Raw genomic sequence first — 22,450 nt, 5'->3', positions numbered from 1 at the left:
ATAAATAAATATAGGATTATATTTATAATTTTAAAAAATTTCCTTCCAATATTTTTATTTTTTCAATATTTTTACTTTCATTATTTTTCTTTCATCAAAACAAAATTATATGAAAAATAAAATTATTTTCTTCTTAAATTTTATTCTCTCTCTTATTTTCCATCCAAACATGGTATTACCCATTTTTAAAAAATAAAATAAAATATAAAGTAAATAGGTAAATAAAAAATTATTGACATGTTCACCCGTTAGTAATAAAAAATTATTTTTAAATTTAAAATAATAAAAAAATACTAATTATTCACTATGTACTAATAGTTTATTCTTTAATAATAAATTAATTCTGAATATTTTTTAAAATAATTATTTAAATTTAGTTAAAAAATATTATACTCTATCTATCACATTTTTTTTGTCTCAAAAATATTTTTTATTATAAATTATAGTTAAATATTAAAAAATTCAAAATTAATTTTTATAATTTTTTTTTAAATTAAGACATGTGAATAGGAGTGAGTATTCGGTCGGTTCGGTTTAAAATCAAACCGAATCGAATAAACTAAATATTAAAATTTTAGTATTTCTAAAAATTAAACTGAATTGATTTTAGTAAAAAATTTAATCGAACAGAACAGGTCTGATTTAATTCGATTCAATTCGATTTGATCAGTTTAAATTTTTAATAAATTTTTTATTTTTTAATATTTTAAAATTTAATTGAAATATTTTAATGATAATATGATATAATTTTTCTATATTATTGAAAAAAATATATTATTATCACTAACCGGTTCGGTTTAATTTTTTTTATTTTTTTTTATTTGAACTGAACTAAAATAACTGAAATTTTTAAAATTAAAAATCAAATCAAATCAAAATAAATAAAAAATCAAATCAAAAATTTTTACATTAATTTAATTAATTCTTTTAATTTAAACCGAATATAGTCAGGAGATGTTAGCCTGAATGTTAACATGTTTTTTAGTTTGCAATTTGAAGTAGGTGGAAAAATAGAGTTAACGGCTATTAACACAATGCTTAATTTGATTTATATTAAGCTATTTAAATTTATTTATTAATTCAAATTTTCTAATAATTATAGTATTGTATTTATTAAATATAATTATTTTTTTATTGTTTATATTCACTTTTATCTACTAATTTTTAGAATTTTCTTTATCCAAAATTATGTTTTTTAAGAATATTAATTAAAATTACTATTTTTTTTTCATTTTTATCCTTATGTTTATATAACACAATAATCATTTTTTACAGTTTTTTAAAATCAATATTATGATTCATATCTCTCTCTTAAACATATATCACACCTCTTAATGGTCTACACCTGGCATTGTTATCGGACCATTCTCTACCCATTAACAAAGAAACAAAGCCTGGCGATCCGCCACACAACGGCAAAGGAACGACAAACAAATAGTAGTAGAAGGCACAAAAATAAACATGTTTGCATCGAAACAAAAGCAAAGAAGCTCCTAAGAAGATAGGATAGAGGCCGCCCGAATCAAAACCACATCAATCGAGGAAGAGACGTTGCAGAGCTTAGCTGATCATCGCCACTGTACACAGCGGTATGGCTCTAAAGATCTAGCGTCACACTAATAAAATCTTTTCTGGTGAACAAAGCAGAGTCACCTGCCCTCACCATATTCAAAATCAAAAGCCATCTCTCTCAAAAAAAGGAGTAAGGACCTGCAAAATAAAAGAGCAAATGAAGAAAAGTAAACCCAAAAACAAGTATATTCGTATCGCCATAATGAGAGACGCCCATGGCGAATGGAGACGCCTCCTATCCGAAGACAGAGAAAAAACGCAAACAAGACTAAACCAAAAGCAAAGAAAACAAAAACAAAGAAATGATAGAATAACGCCTTCTGCCTGAAACCTTCGCCTAATGCTTATTTTCTCGATGCATTTTTTCTCTTTCGCCCTTTTCTATTCTGTTTCATTATTTTTCTCCCCATTATTGATATTCAAGTAATTAAAACAATAAATAATAATTTAATAGCATTTTATTATAATGCCTGAAACTAAAACAAAGCCTAACCCTAGTATTAACACTTAATAGGCAATGGGAAAAACTCAAAAGTAAAAGGGGCTATTCTCATTCTCTAGAACGCTACCCGGAGAAGATAACTAAGGTTGTTTCATCGATTCTCCTTCAATAAAAACTAAAAAGCCATAACAAGGCATACTAAAGCTCAAAGACATGCAAGCTCTCACAGAACATCATAGATCTAGAGTCTCAAAAGCCACTGCCATCAGATCGAGCTGATATCCAACAGCAATCCAAGGAGAACACTTTACCTAGCTCTAAGGTCAAGATGCCGACCACAAATCGAAAAAGTCATCGACGAAGATGAAGGGGATGCACTTAAATTATAGTAAAATAATTTTAATTTTTTTTTTAAAATGTGGATTAGGAATTGGGGAGAAAAATCTGATATCTCTCATATTTGATTTACTCAACGGGCTAAGTCCGTGAATGTAATCTTTAAATTTATTAAATTATCTAATATCTCATTTAATTACTCCAATTTTAGTGATCCTCTTTCCATCTATCTATCAATAAAAATATAATAATTAAGATAGAAAAATAAAGAATAAATTATACTTTATTTTTTAAATTTTAAAATAATTAACAGATTAATATCTCTATTTTTAGAATCAAACATTTAAATTTTTGTGTTAAATCTGTTTAAATCGGAGGTTTTTCAATCCACTTTGTCATTATGCGAGATGAAAATATTTATTTTACCCCATATAATTATGAAATTGTTAAGCTGAATTTATTCACATTCAAAAGTTTTTAAACATTTTTGCTCTTCAAATATTATTTATTACTACAATTTGATCCCTAATAATATAAAAACGTTTAGATACCCAAAATTGTAACATGAAAACTTTTACTCAACTAAAAAGATTTATAACTCATTCAGTTTACCTAACAAGCAATTGAATTCTACTTTACATTGAGCACTACTTCCCCATAAGCATTGATTTAAACGCACTGATCAATATCACATATCAAAAAAATTGAATAATCAAAAGGAAGAAAAATATATACTCATATGAAATTTCATTATTCCTCACAAACCCATGTGTACATTTCAGTGTTTAATTCAAATTCACATAAAATGAAATATACATTTATTTCCATATTCATAAAAACTCAAATGTGTGCATAAGAGAGATTTCAAATTCAGAAAATCTAAATTCAAAAGAAGAGTAAAATTTTTCAGAAATCTTTTCAGAAAGTAATATAGCAATCATATCAGTCTTCCAGCTTAACCTAGCTGAAAATGTCATTCACCTCTTTCTTTGGCAACCAAAGAAGCAGCATCTTCAACGCTTTCTCTCTTGTCATTTGGAACCCCTTCAAGGACTTCCCTTTCCCTTTATTTGTTTCTTCTTCATCGCTTTTCCCTCATGAAAACTCTTCTTTTGTTAGCATCTGCATCGACCTGAAGGAAATCCCATAAACCCATGTCTTCAAAATTGATCTCTCTGGCATTAGAAAAGAAGAGGTGAAAGTTGAGATTGAAGATGATCAGGTGCTTCATATTATCGGAGAAAGGCATGTGGAGAAGGAAGACAAAAATGATACTTAGTATCGCATGGAACGCATCAGCGAGGGAAATTTGCTAGGAGGTTTAGGCCGTTGGAAATTTGAAAAAAAATGTGTGCTTGTCCTCTTTAACTATTGACAACACCGGGTCATTAATTTTGAGGATATTATCTTTTAATCAAGAACTGAAATCATATAGAGTGAAGAAAGGTTTCCTGGTGCATTTGGGGCTTTTTGGTACGAGAGAGAGAAATTAAGGAGTGAAGATATTATTGAAATGAAAGAGAATAAGTCTTTTGATTTATAATAAGAGTATTTTTGAAATTTAAAATATTTTTTTAACAGATTTTAGGACAAAATAACTTTCAGGTTAGATAAAATAAAAATATAAAGGTTTAAGTGTTCGATTCTAGAAATAGAGAAATCGATCAGTTAATTATGCTAAAACTTAGATATTAAAGTATAATTTATTCAAAAATAAATAACAAAACAGGTTTAAGATATTTTAAAGTAATTATTATATCTAGTAGAAGTAAGGGTAAAATTGAAAAGCAATTAATTAATACTCCTAAATTTTTCCAAGCAACATGTAATTAATACTTCTATGTAACATAGATAACCATTAAAAAATTAACTATATTTAATAAATCTTAATAAATATGAAGTTACATCTGTTTTGGGAGATATACATAAAAAATATATATTTTTTATTTTGTCTTTTTTAATATATTATCCACTCATATTAGTCTATTAAAAAATTAAAAGAGATTTAATGTTTTTTTAAAATATTTAATTTAATTGGTTAAAATAATTCCTTATTTAACCAAAATTTATTCAAGTAAGGAATATAATATTATTAAGATTTTTTTTAATGAACTATAGTAAAAGTTTTAATTAAATTGATTATTCGTTAAGATTAAATTTTGTTTAGAGATTAAGGAAATTAAAAGTTTTTTTATGCTATATGTTATTATTAGTCCACTATATTTGGTGGGTCAAGGTTAATTTTGAACCCAATTAACCATTTACATCATTTACACTATAATTTATTAATTTAGGATGTAACTTTATAACTGAATTTCCTTAAAGAAAATGTAAATATAGAAATAAATATTATTATTTAATAAATATATTATTATAAATAATATTTATATAATATAAAAAATTTTGTTAATATTTTGGAATGTAATGAAAATAATTATTACTTTAAAAATGATTTTAATTAAATATGTAATGCAACATAGTTAAAATTTAAAATTATTAATGAAAAAAATCTTATTTGCTAATAAAAAATATATAATTCTTTTTATACAAAACTAACATTAAATTATGATTAAATTATGACTTCATTAGCAATTTGAGAATTCAGTAATTAATGGTGTTAGATATATTAACGTGGTATACTGATGTTATCGTTACGTATGACGTGATATGCTGACATTATCGCTACATCATCGACATTTTTTCTTTATAACTTAAATGCAAAGGTTTAAATGTACAAGCCATTAGATTGCAAATAAAAAAAAGTTTCTAAACCTTAATTGTAAAAGTGTTTTTGTTGTTTATAATGCAATAATAATATATCAATTTCACGTTGTACAAATTTTAAATTAGTATCTTAACGTAATGGTGAAAAATATGAGATTATTTAGGACTAAACATTTTCAATTTTCATTAATTGTATTCATTTTTCTATATGAATGTAAAACATCTTAATAATTATAACTTATATTTTTTACTTTAATTTTTCCATTTTTAAAGTGATAGTGCTGAAAGATTTAGGATGATGTGTTTTTTCATTTGGATAATTGAAAGTCAAGACACTGAGTTTTAGCAAACTTTATAAATCAGTGATTTTTTCGGATATGTATTCATAAAATAAGAGAGAACATCGAGTGGATTGACTTGATAATCTCTTCAATACTTAAATCGATATGGATATTGAATAAATAATCGAATTGACTATTGAGAAAATAGTATATCCGATTATAGAGGTTGTAAGCTCCTTATATAGTTTATTAGATAGAGTTTGGATATTGTTAGAAGTGTATGAGATGATAGAATTATATCTAATGTAAGATGTGAAATCTTATATAAAATAGGATAAAAAATTCTAAATAAGATAAGATAAGGAATCGTATATAATAAGATAGGATATGAATAATATTCTGATATGAATAATATTCTATTGTGATTTTTACCACTTTATTAGGAGTTTGATGTGATTTGAGTTATTGAGATCAGATTTAATATATTTTATTATTGATTTACATCAGCAAACCCATTCTAGTTTTCAAATCTTTAGGTTCCATATTGGATGGTTCCCTTTGACGAATTTATCCTCTTGCGGAATTTTAGCGATGAAATGCCTCAATAGTCCCCTTTGATGAACTTGTCGCATTGTGAGATTCTGGCAACGAAATGCCTCAGTGGTTCCTTTTGACGAATTTATTGCTTTGTGAGATTTTGGCGATGAATTGTTTTGATTGGTCCCTTTAATGAACTTGTTGCCTTGCAGGTTGCTTTGATGGTTTCCTTTGACAAATTTATCGCTTTGTGGGATTTTAGCAATGAATTGCATTGGTGGTTCACTTTGACGAACTTATTGCCTTGCGAGATCTCTTTAATGGTTATCTTTGACGAACTTATTGCCTTGTGAGATTCTAGCGATAAATTGCCTTTATTTTTTCTTTGATGAGCCTATCATTTTATAGAATTATGGTAATGATTTGTCTTAATTTTTCCCTTTACGAACCTGTCGCCTTGTAGGATTTTGGCAATGAGTTGTCTTGATTTTTTCCTTAACGAACCTATCGTCTTGTGGGATTCTACAATGATTTGCCTTAATTTTTCTCTTAATGAATTTGTATCTTATGGAATTCTAGCAATGATGTGTCTTGATTTTTCCTAAATGAGCTTATCACCTTATGAAATTCTTGCGATAATTTGCCTTGATTTTTCCCTTAACAAGTCTGTCGCTTTATGCAATTATGGCCATGATTTACCTTTATTTTTCCCTTGATGAACCTATTGAGATTCTGGAAATGAGTTGCCTTAATTTTTTCCTTAACAAATCTGTAACCTTGTGGAATTATGATAATAATTTACCTTGATTTTTTCCTTGATAAATTTATTGCCTTGTGGGATTTTGGTAATGATTTACATTAATTTTTCCCTTTACGAACTTGTCGCTTCTAGCAATGATGTACCTTGATTTTTTTCTTGACGAACTTGTCACCTTATGGGATACTTTTTCCCTTAATGAACTTATTGCTTTGTGGAATTTCGGCTCATTGCCTTGATTTTCCCTTAATGAATCTATCGCCCTGTGGAATTCGTTTTCTCTTGACAAATTTGTTGCCTTTGGGATTTTTTTTCTCTTGATTAACTTATTGCTTTGTGGAATTCTAGCAATGAATTGCCTTGATTTTTTTCTTGACAAACTTGTTGCCTTTTAGATTTTTTTTCCCTTATAAACCTGTCACTTTATCGGATTATTTTTCCCTTGATAAACTTGTCACCTTGTGGGATTCTTTTTCCCTTGATAAACTTGTCACCTTATGGGATTCTTTTCTCTTAACAAACTTATCGCCTTGTGGAATTCTTTTTCCCTTGATGAACTTATCGTCTCATAGGATTCTAGCAATGTAGGATTCTTTTTTCGCTTGATAAACTTGTCACCTTGTGGGATTCTGGCAATGAGTTGCCTTAATTTTTTCCTTAATGAACTTGTCATCTTGTGGGATTCTGGCAATGATTTGCCTTGATGTTGAAATCCACTGATGGGCGTAAACCCTGACAGTGAGTATAAAACTTTTGATTTGTGGAATGTACCATCACTTTAGAGTTGTTTCTCTTTTATAGGTGACATAACCTTTTGAAACTCATCTGCAAAATTAATTTTTGTACAAAATATTTTTATGAAATTCTTTAGTACTTAATAGGAATTATGATATAAAATTATAAAAATTTAACTTGCATAAGATGACACATAATGACATATAGTCCTAAGCTAATGCATGAGTCTAAGTAAAGGCAGAAAGTAAATAAAAAAGTGAAAAGTAATTATTGCTTAACATTGGTTGTCATGCACATATAATTACTTGATTGATGTGTGTAAACATTGCTATCTTGCTAATAAAATAATCGATAACTTTTTTTTCTTTTTTAAAAAATTTCTCCTTTTTTTTTTCTAAAAAAAAAAACTTGCTCAAAAACTAATACTCATAGACTTTCATACTTAAGGAGGGATAGAGAGATACTTAAAAGTAATATTGTATTAAAATATTTTTGCATGTCATTTAGCGATTGCTTTAATTGAGCGACAGAAATTTCAGTCATAAAAATTTTGCGATGGATATCAAATATGGAATTAAAAAGTCGCAAATTTATTGTAAAAGCTTTTTGCGATGGGAAGTTTTCCGTTGCCGAAGCCCAATTTTCTAAAAAAATGTGAGGGGGATACAAATTTATTGTAAAATTTTTTTGCATCAGAACATAACTCTTTAGCGATAGAAATTTTTTCGCTGCAGAAGCTCAGATTTCTAAAATGTGAGTGAGATACAAATTTATTGCAGCGGAAAAAATTCTTTAGTGAGGGAAAATTTTTGATCGCAGAAGCCTAGATTTTTAAAAAAGTGTGAGGAAGATATAAATTTGCTGTAAAAAGCTTTTTGCCTCCGAAATAACCCTTTAGTGATGGAAATTTTTCGCCATAGTAGTCCAAATTTCTCCTTCTTTGATCATAATCTCTTTTAAATAATAAAAAATAAGTGTGAGAAAGATACATAATTTTTATGTCGATTCCCACAAACGGCGTCAATAATGTTGTTCGCATCATATTTTTTTTAGTATGAACTTGCAAAATAAGATAAAACATCGAGTAGATTGGTTTGGTAATCTCTCTGGTACTTAATAGTATGAATGCTGAATAAATAATCGAATTGACTATTAAAATAATAATCTACTTGATGATGGAGGTTGTAGGCTCCTTGTATGTTGGATAGAGTTTGCATATTGTTAAAAGTGTACGAGATGATAGAATTATATCTAACGTACGATGTGGAATACTATCCTAAATAAGATAAGGAATCCTAAATAAGATAAAATAATGAATCCTAGATAAGATAGGATATAGAATCGTTTCGGATAAGAATAATATTTTCATATGAATAATCCTACTGTGATTCTATCACTTTATTAGGAGTTTGATGTGATTTGAATTATGAAACTCATATTTAATATATTTTATTATTGATATGCATTAATTAGTATCTAATTAAAATTTATATAATAATTAATTAAGTTTTTAAGTTTCAAAATTTATTGTTAATGTAAAAAAGAAGGTGCTTTTTTACAGTCAGTGAAATGGGATTTTTTTTATTAATATCTTTAAATTTTGATAATGTAATATTAAATATCTAATTAAAAATAAAAAAATTACAAAAAAAATTCTTATCATTTTTTTTTTCACATCAGAGTTTAAAGTTAATTTTATGACAAAAATGATCCTATAAATTTTTATCATTAGTAAAGTATAACATTTTATTAGTCTCATTAAAATTTGATTATAATCCATTGAATATTTAATTCAAAATAATATATAGATTTAATCCTATTGACTTTCAAATCTACTCTAATATATGAACCGCTGAAACATGTAAATAGGAATAAGCATTCGGTTGGTTTGATTTAAAATCGAATCAAATTGAATAAATAAAATTAAAATTATGGTATTTATGAAAATTAAATCGAATTGATTTTGATCAGAAATTAAATCGAATCAAATCGATCTGATTCAGTTTGATGTTGTTCGGTTTAGATTTTTAATAAATTTTTTTATTTCTTATACTTTATTTTTAATATTTTAAAATTTAATTAAAATATTTTAATCGTAATTGTGATATAATCTCTCTATGTTATTAAAAATAATATAATATTATCATTAATCGATTTGATTTTTTTTAATTTTTTATAATCAAAACCAAAGTGAATTAAAATAAATAAAATTGTTAAAATTAAAAATCAAATGGAATCAAAATAAATAAAAAATTGAATTTAATTTTTAAATTAATTCTGATTAATTTTTCAATTTAAACCGAATAGTGGTAATCCTATACCGTGTAAACTCATTTAAAGTGGGAACACTATGTCCCAGTGAATTCTAAAGCTTAATCTCCTTTTGTTTTTCTATTAATCTATCATTATTTTGTCTTGCTAATAGTTGTGGATTGTCAGTTTTAAAGGGTTGTGAAATCAGAATTATTACAGGAGACAAAAGAGTAAATAATGAAAGAATTAGGATTACAAAGGTAGTTCACATGTAGTGGCGAAGCCAAAATATCAATTTAAGGGAGCATCTATTCCCAAATAAAAGAATATCTCCTGAAGAATAAATTGAAGCATCTGTTCCCGAGTCTTTTCCATGATATTCTATTACAAACTTTAAGATTCTTGTGGCCACTTCCATAACTGCAACATTGGTTGGAGCACAAATCAAGGTCCTAACAGTTTTAGTTTTCCCTGTCCCAGGAGGGCCCAAGTGAGGGCCCCAAATGAGTTTGACAGAATTATTTTAGTCTGACAGTACATGTATCTGAATAAATCTTAGAAATTTCATGTTTTACTTCTCTAATTCTCAATTTTCAGTTTAAAAATAAAATAAATAATTAAATTGTGCTACAGAACCATTTTACTTCATAATAAATATTTAAAATTAAAAAAAAATAATATTTAAAGAATAAAAGTGGCTTAAAAAATTTGAAGCAGATGAAAAAACATGGCTTATTTTTATGAGTAGAAGGACTATGCAAAAGTGGAAATAGCAACTAATAATGAAATTAATAAAAAGAGGTGCTTTCTCTTTTGATTGGCTAAAAAATTAGAAGAGATTTAATATTTTTTTTAAATATTTAATTTAATAGGTTAAAATAATTTCTTATTTAACCAAAATTTATTCAAGTAAGGAATATAATATTATTAAGATTTTTTTAATGAACTATATTAAAAGTTTTAATTAAACTGATTATTCGTTAAGATTAAATTTTGTTTAGAGATTAAGGAAATTAAAAGTTTTTTATGCTATATGTTATTATTAGTCCACTATATTTGGTAGGTCAAGCCCAATTAACCATTTGCACTCTGATTTATTAATTTAGGGATTAAAATAATTTTTATTATATTTTAGAGTTTAAATTTTTATTTCGTTAGGAATTTGAAAATTCAATAGTTAACAATGTTAGATATACTAACATGTCATATTAATGTTACCGCCATGTATGAGTTAACATGCTGATGTTATCATTATATCATCAATTTTTCTCCTGTGTAAAAATTTAAAAGAATAAATTATTAAATTACAATTAAAAAATTTTAATCTTTAATAATAAAAGTGTATAACTTTCAAAATGTATGAACAAAATGAAAAAATTTAAAAAAAAAGTGAGAAAGGAAGAGATGAGAAAGTAGTGAGATAAAAGAGGGAGAAGAGAAACGATAGCAAAGGATTTTTGCTCCCATTTTCTCTCTTTTTATCTTTTTTTTATACATTTTTATCTCACTTTACTTTTTTAACTAGTTTTTTATCACTATTTTTACGGTATTTTTATTTAACTATTTTCTCTGAATATTTATTTATAGGAGAAAAATTTTGATAGAAAATTAAAGTAAAATGGAGAGGTACGAACGGAGAAAATCTCACTCGAATGCAATAAAAATTTGTGCAACAATATCTAATTAAAAAGTTATGGATGTATTGGTAATTCAAATTTAAAATATATGCTCACACTTCTTTCCAATGACAAAGTATAAATATTGGTATCAACTACAGCAAAAGAAGTGGACATAATTTTAGGGTTGAGAATTTTTTTAAGAAAAAAGAAAATGAAAGCATTCAAGAAGACAAAATGAATCAGCTCTGCCTCTCTTGGCAAAAAAATGAGGGCTTTCTCCTGTCTTCTTTCTTTGTTTTTTCATGGAGATGGAACCCGTAAATCAATAACCTGATTTCAAGAATAGCTCATGGATCTGAAATATGAAAAGAAATCATAGAGGAAGCAACGCACTCTTACTTTACCCAACACTACTCTTCTCCCGTTTCTCTTTACCCTTTTATAGAAAATTCGTATTGCATCGAGTGTACATATTCAATCAATCAAAACAATGTCATATATATTAAAATTATTATAAAAAATGCTTATAAAGGTAAAACTTTTATAAATTTTAGTATGATTAAACATCATTCGGTTCAAACTAAAAGAATTGGTCGAACTGAATTAATTTAAAATTTTAATTTGATTTTTTATTCATTTCGATTCGGTTCGATTCGATTTTTAATTTTAAAATTTTCAGCTATTTCGATTTAGTTTGATTTTGATAAAAAAAATTAAAAAAATCAAATCGAACCGATTAGTGATAATAGTATATTATTTTTAATAATATAGAGAGATTGGATTATATTAAGATTAAAATATTTTAATTATATGTTAAAATATTAAAAAGTCTAAAAAATAAAAAAAAATTATTAAAATTCAAATTAATCAAATCGAATCGAATTGAATCAGACCGATTCAATTCAATTTGATTACTAACCAAAATCAATTTGACTTTTTTTTTTTTTTTGAAAAGGAGGGATAAAACCCTTTAATTTATTATACGATTATGAAAAATATTCATACAGTCAGCATCCAAGAGGAACTTAATACTAGATGAAGACAAATCAATAAGACTCATACCAAAAACTCCACCATGCGCACTATTCGCAAAATAATTAGCTACCATATTAGCTTCCCTATATATTTGCACGACCTTAACCTCCCATTCCCGCCGGATAAGAGCTCTGCAATTAATAACTAAAGACTGCAGTCTATAAACACCACTGCTGTAACAGCCCGGAAACCGATACCCCTCTGTAACGGCTCCAAACTGCTCGGCGCTAGGATCCAGATCGGCTTAAGGCCGCCTAGACCCGTAGCAAGCCTGCTACTAAACTCTGAGTACCTGCTCAATCCCATACATGAGCCAACTAAACACTAGCTTTGAAAACTTTGTTTGTAAAACTACCAGGCTTAACCTTAAAATCACAGCCTTCAAGGCTGACACCAGTGATCTCCTACCACACTCAACCACTATGCACTATGTCTGAAAACATAGAACCCACTCTCTCAGGGTCAGCATATCACAGGTTAGTCTTGATGTCTGTTTTGGGTCAAGGGATTTACCCTTTCTTCCCTCTCAGATGGGTCAAGGGGTTTTATACCCTTTCTTCCCTGATCACTGGAGTTTTCGAAACACATCATATGTTAAGCCTAGCTTGACACATTTCTCATCAAGAAACGTAAAACAGGATACATACATACACTAGGGATTCAGCACACACTGGGCAAAGCACAATTCTAGCCATTATCTCATTATACTCTATCTCTTTACCACAAGCTCTTTCCATGCATAACCTGTATGCACATCATGTCCATACATCATGTCCACAACTAAACTAGACAAACATACATAACAGATCATATCATCCTTAATCTTTACATCATAAACATATACATCAAGTCTCTTTCATATCTATACATCAATCTTCTTTACAAGCCACTGTATCAAAACCTAGCTATGCTAGTACAGCCAAACACGGCAACTCACGCTCACTCTGCTTTTCTCCTAGCTCACTCTGCTGAACTCTGGCCCTGCAAAACTGGGATTATGGGAATGGGGTGAGCTACAAGAGCCCAGTGAGTAGAAACCATAAAACAGTTCAGTCATTATATGCTTTCATGGAATGTGGCACAGCACAAACATCTCACATCTCGGATTAGACATGATCCCAGAACTCCCTCTGTCGGTGCCCGGTCCTTACGGACTCCCAGGTCACTACATGTACTAGAGCCCGGCCCCTAACTACGGAGCTCCCAAAGGTCTTATCTAGCCATAACAGGTAGCGGGCTACTGAGATCGCCTTGGTCCATCCCATCAACAATAATAATGCAATGCAACATATTCGTGATCTCTAATGCAATACAACCTAGTCTCACATGGCATCCATGATGCGTGTCTCATGCTCATACTGTCATGCGCTGTAATCATTACCTTGAAAACATGCATAGTTAGGTCTACTCACCTGAAACCAAGCTGTAGTTAACTCTGGGCCAACTCTCACACTGGAGCTAAACACCTCGCCTCAGGTCCGATCCTACACAGGTGGACTCACATGAGGTGCCAAACAATACTAACATAACTCTAAAACAACTCCCCAAAAACCCCCTAAAAGATCCTAGACCAAACACACAAAGCATGCAAAAGAAGGCTGGGCAGGACACGTTCGGCGGCAGGTTCGGCGGCCGAATGTCCTCTCCAGAGACGAAACTCGCCTACTTTCGACGGCCGAATCTCCTCTTTCGGCGGCCGAAGCCTTCGGGGGCAAGTTCGGGGGCCAAAACATACTCCAGAGACGAAAGTCTCCACCTTCGGCGGCACCTTCGGCGGCCGAACCTCCCCTCCATAGACGAAAGTCCAATCCTTCGGGGGCAGGTTGAGGTAGCCGAAACCACCTCCTCACCCTGTTCGGCGGCCGAACCCTCCTTCGGTGGCCGAAGCTGGGTTCTCCAGTTAGGCAGAACCTAGCTCACCTCATGCACAACTTCCCCCAAACCTCACTCACCATGCATCTCAACACACATAACAAGCATATACTCAAAGATATGCCCAAAGGGGTCCAAAACTACCTAAAAACCCCAACAAACAACACCCATAACACATAAACATACTCAGGCAGAAAAACCCTCAAAAACATTCTTGTACACCTCACCATGCAACGCTCCCTTTCCCTCCATAAAACTTGCTTAAAACACTAGAAAACATAAGGATCAACACTTACCTCTTGGCTAGTGTGATCCTAGCTTCCAAAACATGGAGAAACCAAGCTCCTCAAGCTTCAAGCTCCACCACTTCCTCTTTTTACTCAAACCTTCAAAACCAAGGGAAAACTCATGAAAACCTTGCAATATTGGAGGAAAACATCATGAAAACATCCAAGGAGAACCTAAACCCCACCTTGACCACAAAGAGAGCTTCCAGCACCCTCCATGGCCAGTCAACGGGGCTTAAATAGGTGGCCAACCGCCCTTCCTTCGGCTGCCGAAACTGCATGCAAAACCATGCAACGTTCGGCGGCCTAACGTGAAGTTTCGGAAGCCGAACCTATAGCACTTTCGGCGGTCGAATATTACCTTCGGCGGCTGAACCTGCATTCTGCCTCCTTGGTCTTTTCTCTTCAAAACTCATTCCCTTTCCTTCCACAACACATAAAACACTGAAAACCACGGTAGAAAACCTTGAGAAAACCTTGTAGAAAACGTCAGTTTACCCTTGCAATACCCCTCAAAACGAAACCGACATCCGAGATTCCACCGGACGGTAGGAATTCCGATGCCTGAACGAGCCGGGTATTACAATCTACCCCCCTTATAAAAACATTCGTCCCCGAATGTTAACACAACAAACAAAACAAGCAAACAAGCAAACAAGAAAACGAAACTTAACGCTTCTCTAGAACTGCACACGCTTCCACTGCACACTTGGAACCTTGCCCTTCTTTCGTCATCTGTACAACACTGGCGTCGTCTTAACCTCGCAACAGGCTTCTGCTGCGCTACTCTGATCCTTCTCTTTTTCCTCCTTCTCTGCTCTTACTCGTCGTTGCTTTCTTCTGCCTCTGTACTCTCCTCGCCCCACGGATTCATCCTTCTTTTCTCACATCACACTGGACCATTCATGCTTGTCTCTTTAGCACGCCACTACTCCTACGCGCCTTGACGCACGCTCACAACTCCGCAGGTGCCATCTTGTGAGGAAAGATAGAAATGGTACTGGTACTGCGTACCACTTTCGCAACCAAACTCTACCTCCCTGACTGATGGTAAACCTGACACTAGCCTGGAATCTTTAAAACTCGCTCTATCTACGGCACTAAGGCTGGTTCCCAGACCTGCCTGCTAACCGCTCAAACCTGAATAAGAACTCACTCTAACAACCCCTCCTAAACACCCTACGAGCCTGACAGTTGACATCAAACCTCTAGGCATACTACTCGGTCCCCTCTGACACCTATCTCGGATCCATCTTGAACTCCGCTCCTGACTACCTTGCGCTGCAGATGCAGGTAACCCCAGCATCAGAAAGAGAAAACCAAACCATCCCCCGAATGACATCCAGACACTCAAGTCTCGAACCGTCACGTCGAGTGGCTGGCATCTACTTTCAAGGACACTGGACTGAACCTTTGCCAGAGATGAATCCTACCCGGGTCTAACTAACTCAAAGAGGACACGCTAAGCCGAGAAGCTATCACCTCAACTGCTCAAAGCTCCTAGAGCAACTAACGCAGAGCACACACGAGAGCTCACAAAACAACAGAACAGGAACAAGTGAGCATACCTGGCATCACTGTGTCCGCTGTGTCTGCTCCTCTACGTCCCTGGTGACTGGCCTGACCTACATTCCTGGTAGCGAACCGCTGGGCTTGTTCCACCCTGGGCGAAGTAGGACAGTCACGCGCAAAGTGCCCTTCTTGTCCACACGTGAAACATGCTGTTGTCCGTGCAAGACACACTCCCTTATGCGGCCTTCCACAGCTCACACATTTGACTCTCCCTCTACCAGAACTTGAACCAACACCATACCCCAGACTAGCCTTTCGTCCCTGCCACAACCTGTCTTTCTTCGCCTTTCGACGGCCTCTACCCTTCTTTTGCTCTCGTTTTGCAGCTGTGCTCAGAATGGAGGGCTCAACTTCTCCTGACCTTGAGGTCTGAGAATCCTTCGTCTGCACATCATCTTCCGAGTTGCCCATCCTTTCTTCATCCATATTCACTTGCACACCTACATCCCTCCTTCGCACATCCATCCTCTCTTCTCGCCTGCTGTCTCCGGACACTCTTCCTTGCTCCATTCCTTCTTTGTTTCCCTCTCGCGACATCGCAGGGTTCCTTGAGGCTTCCTTACTGCCAACTCCTCCTGACTGCACCCCTGGCAGAACGGGAGAAAAGGTGTCCGTACCTTCCCACTCAGATGGATCTGACTCCACAAACTGACTCGCACTTTGCATCATCACTCTTCTGAAACACAACAGGCACACAGGCACACATCAGCTTCACATCATGTGAACAAAACACAAAACACAGGAACCTAGGGTCCATGTAGCAAACACATGAACTCTAACACATATATCTCATGGATGATCCTGTCACCAAAAGCCCTCAATCTCGCATAACATGTCATGACCAACTGTGCCAAAGGCCATACCTGGTCTCTCAACTCATCTTATATCATCACATAGGCATAGCGAGGACTAAGGGATCAGTCAACAACCATCATACCAACAGACATGCACATGCATCAAACATGGCCTTACACATCATCAAGCAAGACATGACTCCTCAGCCTATCCTAGTGGACATGATCTTTCTCTCGATCTTTCTTATTGTGCTGGCCCTCCTAAAGACACAAACCTCTTTCCGATGGGAGATACTGCTCATCCCTGAGCATCTTTGCTCATGACACCGTACTCAACACCGTACTCAAGAGGTACCTATGCTCTGATACCATCTGTAACAGCCCGGAAACCGATACCCCTCTGTAACGGCTCCAAACTGCTCGGCGCTAGGATCCAGATCGGCTTAAGGCCGCCTAGACCCGTAGCAAGCCTGCTACTAAACTCTGGGTACCTGCTCAATCCCATACATGAGCCAACTAAACACTAGCTTTGAAAACTTTGTTTGTAAAACTACCAGGCTTAACCTTAAAATCACAGCCTTCAAGGCTGACACCAGTGATCTCCTACCACACTCAACCACTATGCACTATGTCTGAAAACATAGAACCCACTCTCTCAGGGTCAGCATATCACAGGTTAGTCTTGATGTCTGTTTTGGGTCAAGGGATTTACCCTTTCTTCCCTCTCAGATGGGTCAAGGGGTTTTATACCCTTTCTTCCCTGATCACTGGAGTTTTCGAAACACATCATATGTTAAGCCTAGCTTGACACATTTCTCATCAAGAAACGTAAAACAGGATACATACATACACTAGGGATTCAGCACACACTGGGCAAAGCACAATTCTAGCCATTATCTCATTATACTCTATCTCTTTACCACAAGCTCTTTCCATGCATAACCTGTATGCACATCATGTCCATACATCATGTCCACAACTAAACTAGACAAACATACATAACAGATCATATCATCCTTAATCTTTACATCATAAACATATACATCAAGTCTCTTTCATATCTATACATCAATCTTCTTTACAAGCCACTGTATCAAAACCTAGCTATGCTAGTACAGCCAAACACGGCAACTCACGCTCACTCTGCTTTTCTCCTAGCTCACTCTGCTGAACTCTGGCCCTGCAAAACTGGGATTATGGGAATGGGGTGAGCTACAAGAGCCCAGTGAGTAGAAACCATAAAACAGTTCAGTCATTATATGCTTTCATGGAATGTGGCACAGCACAAACATCTCACATCTCGGATTAGACATGATCCCAGAACTCCCTCTGTCGGTGCCCGGTCCTTACGGACTCCCAGGTCACTACATGTACTAGAGCCCGGCCCCTAACTACGGAGCTCCCAAAGGTCTTATCTAGCCATAACAGGTAGCGGGCTTGTAACGCCCCGGAAATCCGGACCGTTACCGGCGCTAGGATCCAGATCGGCGTAAGGCCGCCGGGACCCGTAGCAAGCCTAACATACATCCTGTTTATCTGTTTAATCCCATACATGATCAACAAACATACATAAGAATTAAAAACTTTTCTTTTCTTCATTTACCAAACTCAACCTGTGCATGCACTATATTCATCATATACATAAACATTAATCCCTCTGTGGGATTTCATCAAAGCCTCAATGGGCAATATATATATCCTGTGTTGAGTTGGTTCACATATACATCATAAAATAAGATCATGTACATACCAAGGGATTAACATATACTATGGTCAAGCACAACTCTATCCTCAATAACATAATTACATTCTTATCATTTGTCATGTCCACAAACTCTAGCTATTACATACATATGACTTTTCTCTTCTTTTCTTCTCTATCAATCCCGTACCTGCAAACCTGGGGTTAGGGGAGAGGGGTGAGCTAAAAGCCCAGTGAGCAGAAACTGAAAACATTATATTAAAGTTCATGCTTTCATGAAATGCATCATATCACAGACAATCCACATCAAGGGTGAACCTGTCACCAATTAGTCCCAACATAGTCTCGTGCCAGGCCGTAGCATGGGGTCCTGGTCTTCCTGTCATAACATACATAAAGTCTCGTGCCAGGCCGTAGCATGGGGTCCTGGTCTTCCTGTCATATCATATATAAAGCCTCGTGCCAGGCCGTAGCATGGGGTCCTGGTCTTCCTGTCATATCATATATATAAAGTCTCGTGCCAGGCCGTAGCATGGGGTCCTGGTCTTCCTGTCATATCATATATAAAGCCTCGTGGACTAATTGGATCATACAGAATTCACCCACAACCACAAAATAAAATGCAATGCGACATATTCGTGAACTAATGCAATCAGCCTATTACATGTCATCATGATGCATGAAACATGCTCAAAACATTTAATTGCTTGATTTAAAACATTAAGCTTGTTTCCACTCACCTCTGGCTAGCTCTGTCCAGACACTGAAGCAGCTCACTCACTGCTGGGGTCCTCGGTTCCTCGGGTCCGAACCTACACAGGTGGACTCCAATGAGGGACCAAACATATATAAACACAACTCTAATACATCCCCCAAAAACCCCCTAAAACATCATGAAAACATCACAGAAAAATATGCATGAAATGGCTGAACAGGGCACCTTCGGCGGCACCTTCGGCGGCCGAAAGTCCTGGACAGAGACGAAACTCAGCTAGGTTCGGCGGCACCTTCGGCGGCCGAAAGTGCCAGACAGAGACGAAAGTCTCTTTTCGGGGGCACCTTCGGCAGCCGAAAGCTGCCTTCACAAGAGGGGTTCGGCGGCCGAAACTCCCTTCGGCTGCCGAACCTGGTTTCTGCCAAACGGCAGAAACTTGGTTCAAATGAACCTCCTGCCTCCCAAAACCATAGATCATGCATATTTCTCAACCAAAACACACATATAAGTTCCTAGGGGTCTCAAACATGCATATACCCCATCTACAACACTTCATTCACACACAATCAAGCTACATTGCTCAAACATCATCAAAAACCCATAAACTCAACCTATGTCCTAACATGTATTTCTACCCATAGATCTTACTTAAAACTTGCTTAAAACATATAAAGGGTTCAAGATCGACCCTTACCTCTTGAAGAAACGAGAGGAAAGCGATCCAAGCTTGGAGATGGAGAGATTAAGCTCTTTGAACCTCCAAGCACTCAAAACTTGCTCAAAGCTCACTAATCTTCAAAACAAAGTTATAAACTTGTTAAAATCATGAAAGATCTAGAGGAAACACTCAAGATCGAGGGAGGAACGGTGGAGACTCACCTTGGCCGACAATGGGAGAGAAAAAGCTCGCCCGTGCGGACCAAGGGGACCCTTTTATAGTGGCTGGCCAGGCCACGTTCGGGGGCCGAATGTGCCTCCGCATCCATGCAATGTTCGGCGGCCGAACATAAGGTTCGGCGGCCGAACCTGCACTTCCCTCACTTAGACTTTCGGGGGCCTAACGTGCCTCCCAAAGTCCATGCATGTTCGGCGGCCGAAAGTGAGTTTCGGCGGCCGAACCTGAGTTTTTCCTTAAAGAATTTTCATGCAAAAATTTATTTAAAATCATACTTAAAACATTAAAATACATGAAAATATTTTATAAAAACATGCTTTTACCCTTCTAGAGGTTTCCGACACCCAAATTCCACCGGACGGTAGGAATTCCGATACCGGAGTCTAGCCGGGTATTACATTCTCCCCCCCTTAAGAACATTCGTCCCCGAATGTTCCTCAACTAGTACTTGCATAGCGAAACAAACATAACATACACACATATAGCACATGGAACACATCTCAACTAACCTTAGAAGAGGTGGGGGTACTGCTGGAGCATGGACTCCCGGGTCTCCCAAGTGCATTCTTCCAAATTGTGGTGGTTCCAAAGGACTTTCACCATCGGGATTTCCTTGTTCCTCAACTTTCTGATCTGAGTGTCAAGAATCCGCACTGGCTGTTCAACATACGTGAGATCCTCTTGGATCTCCACATCAGGCTCGCTAAGAACCTTGCCCGGATCTGACACGAACTTCCTCAACATGGAAACATGGAAAACCGGATGGATTCTTTCCATAGAAGCAGGCAAGTCCAGCTTGTATGATACATTCCCAATCCTTTGCAGGACTTCAAAGGGTCCAATGTACCGCGGAGCTAGCTTACCCTTTTTACCAAATCGAACCACCCCTTTCATCGGAGACACCTTGAGCAATACTAGATCCCCCTCCTGAAACTCTACCTGTTTCCTGCGGATGTCTGCATAACTTTTCTGCCTGCTGGTGGCAGTCTTTATCCTTTCTCTGATAATGGGCACCACCCTGCTGGTGATCTCAACAAGCTCAGGCCCTGCTAAGGACCTCTCTCCAACCTCCTCCCAGCAAACGGGTGACCTGCACTTCCTCCCATACAAAGCTTCGTATGGAGCCATCCCTATGCTAGCATGATAGCTGTTATTGTAGGCAAACTCCACCAAAGGTAGATGTTGCTTCCAAGAACCGCCAAAATCTAGCACACACATTCTGAGCATATCTTCTATGGTCTGGATGGTCCTCTCTGACTGTCCATCAGTCTGGGGGTGGAAGGCAGTACTGAAATCTAACCTGGTACCCATAGCACTCTGCAGACTCCGCCAAAATCTGGAGGTGAACTGGGGCCCTCTATCTGACACTATAGATACCGGGACCCCATGTAGTCTGACGACTTCATCCACATAAACCTGCGCTAACTTATCCACAGAGTAGTTGCTCCTAACTGGAATGAAGTGAGCAGATTTGGTGAGTCTGTCCACAATCACCCATATGGAGTCTAGTCTGTTGGATGTTGCCGGTAACCCCACTACAAAGTCCATAGCTATGTTCTCCCATTTCCATTCTGGAATAGGTAGCGGGTTAAGCATTCCAGCCGGCTTCTGATGTTCCAGCTTCACCCTCTGACATATTTCGCAGGCTGACACGAATTGTGCCACTTCCCTCTTCATAGCTGGCCACCAATACACCCTCTTCAGATCTTGGTACATCTTGGTGGCTCCAGGGTGAACACTGTATCTTGCATTATGAGCCTCTCTCATAATGTCTCCTTTAAGCCCGATGTCATCTGGTACACATAGTCTGTTCCCATAGCGGAGGATCCCCTTATCATCGAATCTGAACTCACTATCTTTGCCTGACTGAACAGTCCTGGCAATCTTCACTAACTCTGGGTCCTCGTGCTGTTTCTGAGCCACCTGCTCCAGAAACACGGGGGTTACTTTCATCTGTGCAATCAAAGCACCTGTACCAGACAACTCCATCTGTAGACCCTCCTCAATGAGCTTATAAAATTCCTTCACCACCGGTCTCCTCTCTGCCGCGATGTGGGATAGACTGCCAAGTGATTTCCGGCTTAAGGCATCAGCTACTACATTAGCCTTACCCGGATGGTACTGTATCTTACAATCATAGTCACTGAGCAGTTCTACCCATCTCCTCTGCCTCAAGTTCAAATCTCTCTGACTCAAGATGTGCTGCAGGCTCTTATGATCTGTGAAGATCTCACATTTTACCCCATAGAGGTAATGCCTCCACATCTTGAGGGCAAAGATAACTGCTGCCATCTCCAGATCGTGTGTGGGGTAATTCATCTC

At 35.5% G+C, this 22,450-nt stretch overlaps 1 protein-coding gene across 1 annotated transcript; it reads right to left on the bottom strand.

Annotated features, from left to right (window-relative positions):
* Nucleotides 1-15,983: 15,983 nt before the first annotated feature.
* Nucleotides 15,984-16,559, bottom strand: LOC110624167. Its single transcript, XM_021769286.1, has one exon. It carries the CDS (start codon nucleotides 16,557-16,559, stop codon nucleotides 15,984-15,986), a length of 576 nt encoding a protein of 191 aa, XP_021624978.1.
* Nucleotides 16,560-22,450: the final 5,891 nt, after the last annotated feature.

Source organism: Manihot esculenta, chromosome 10 (assembly GCF_001659605.2).
Source record: "Manihot esculenta cultivar AM560-2 chromosome 10, M.esculenta_v8, whole genome shotgun sequence".
NCBI lineage: Eukaryota > Viridiplantae > Streptophyta > Magnoliopsida > Malpighiales > Euphorbiaceae > Manihot > Manihot esculenta.
This window is presented reverse-complemented; position numbering and strand designations above follow the sequence as displayed.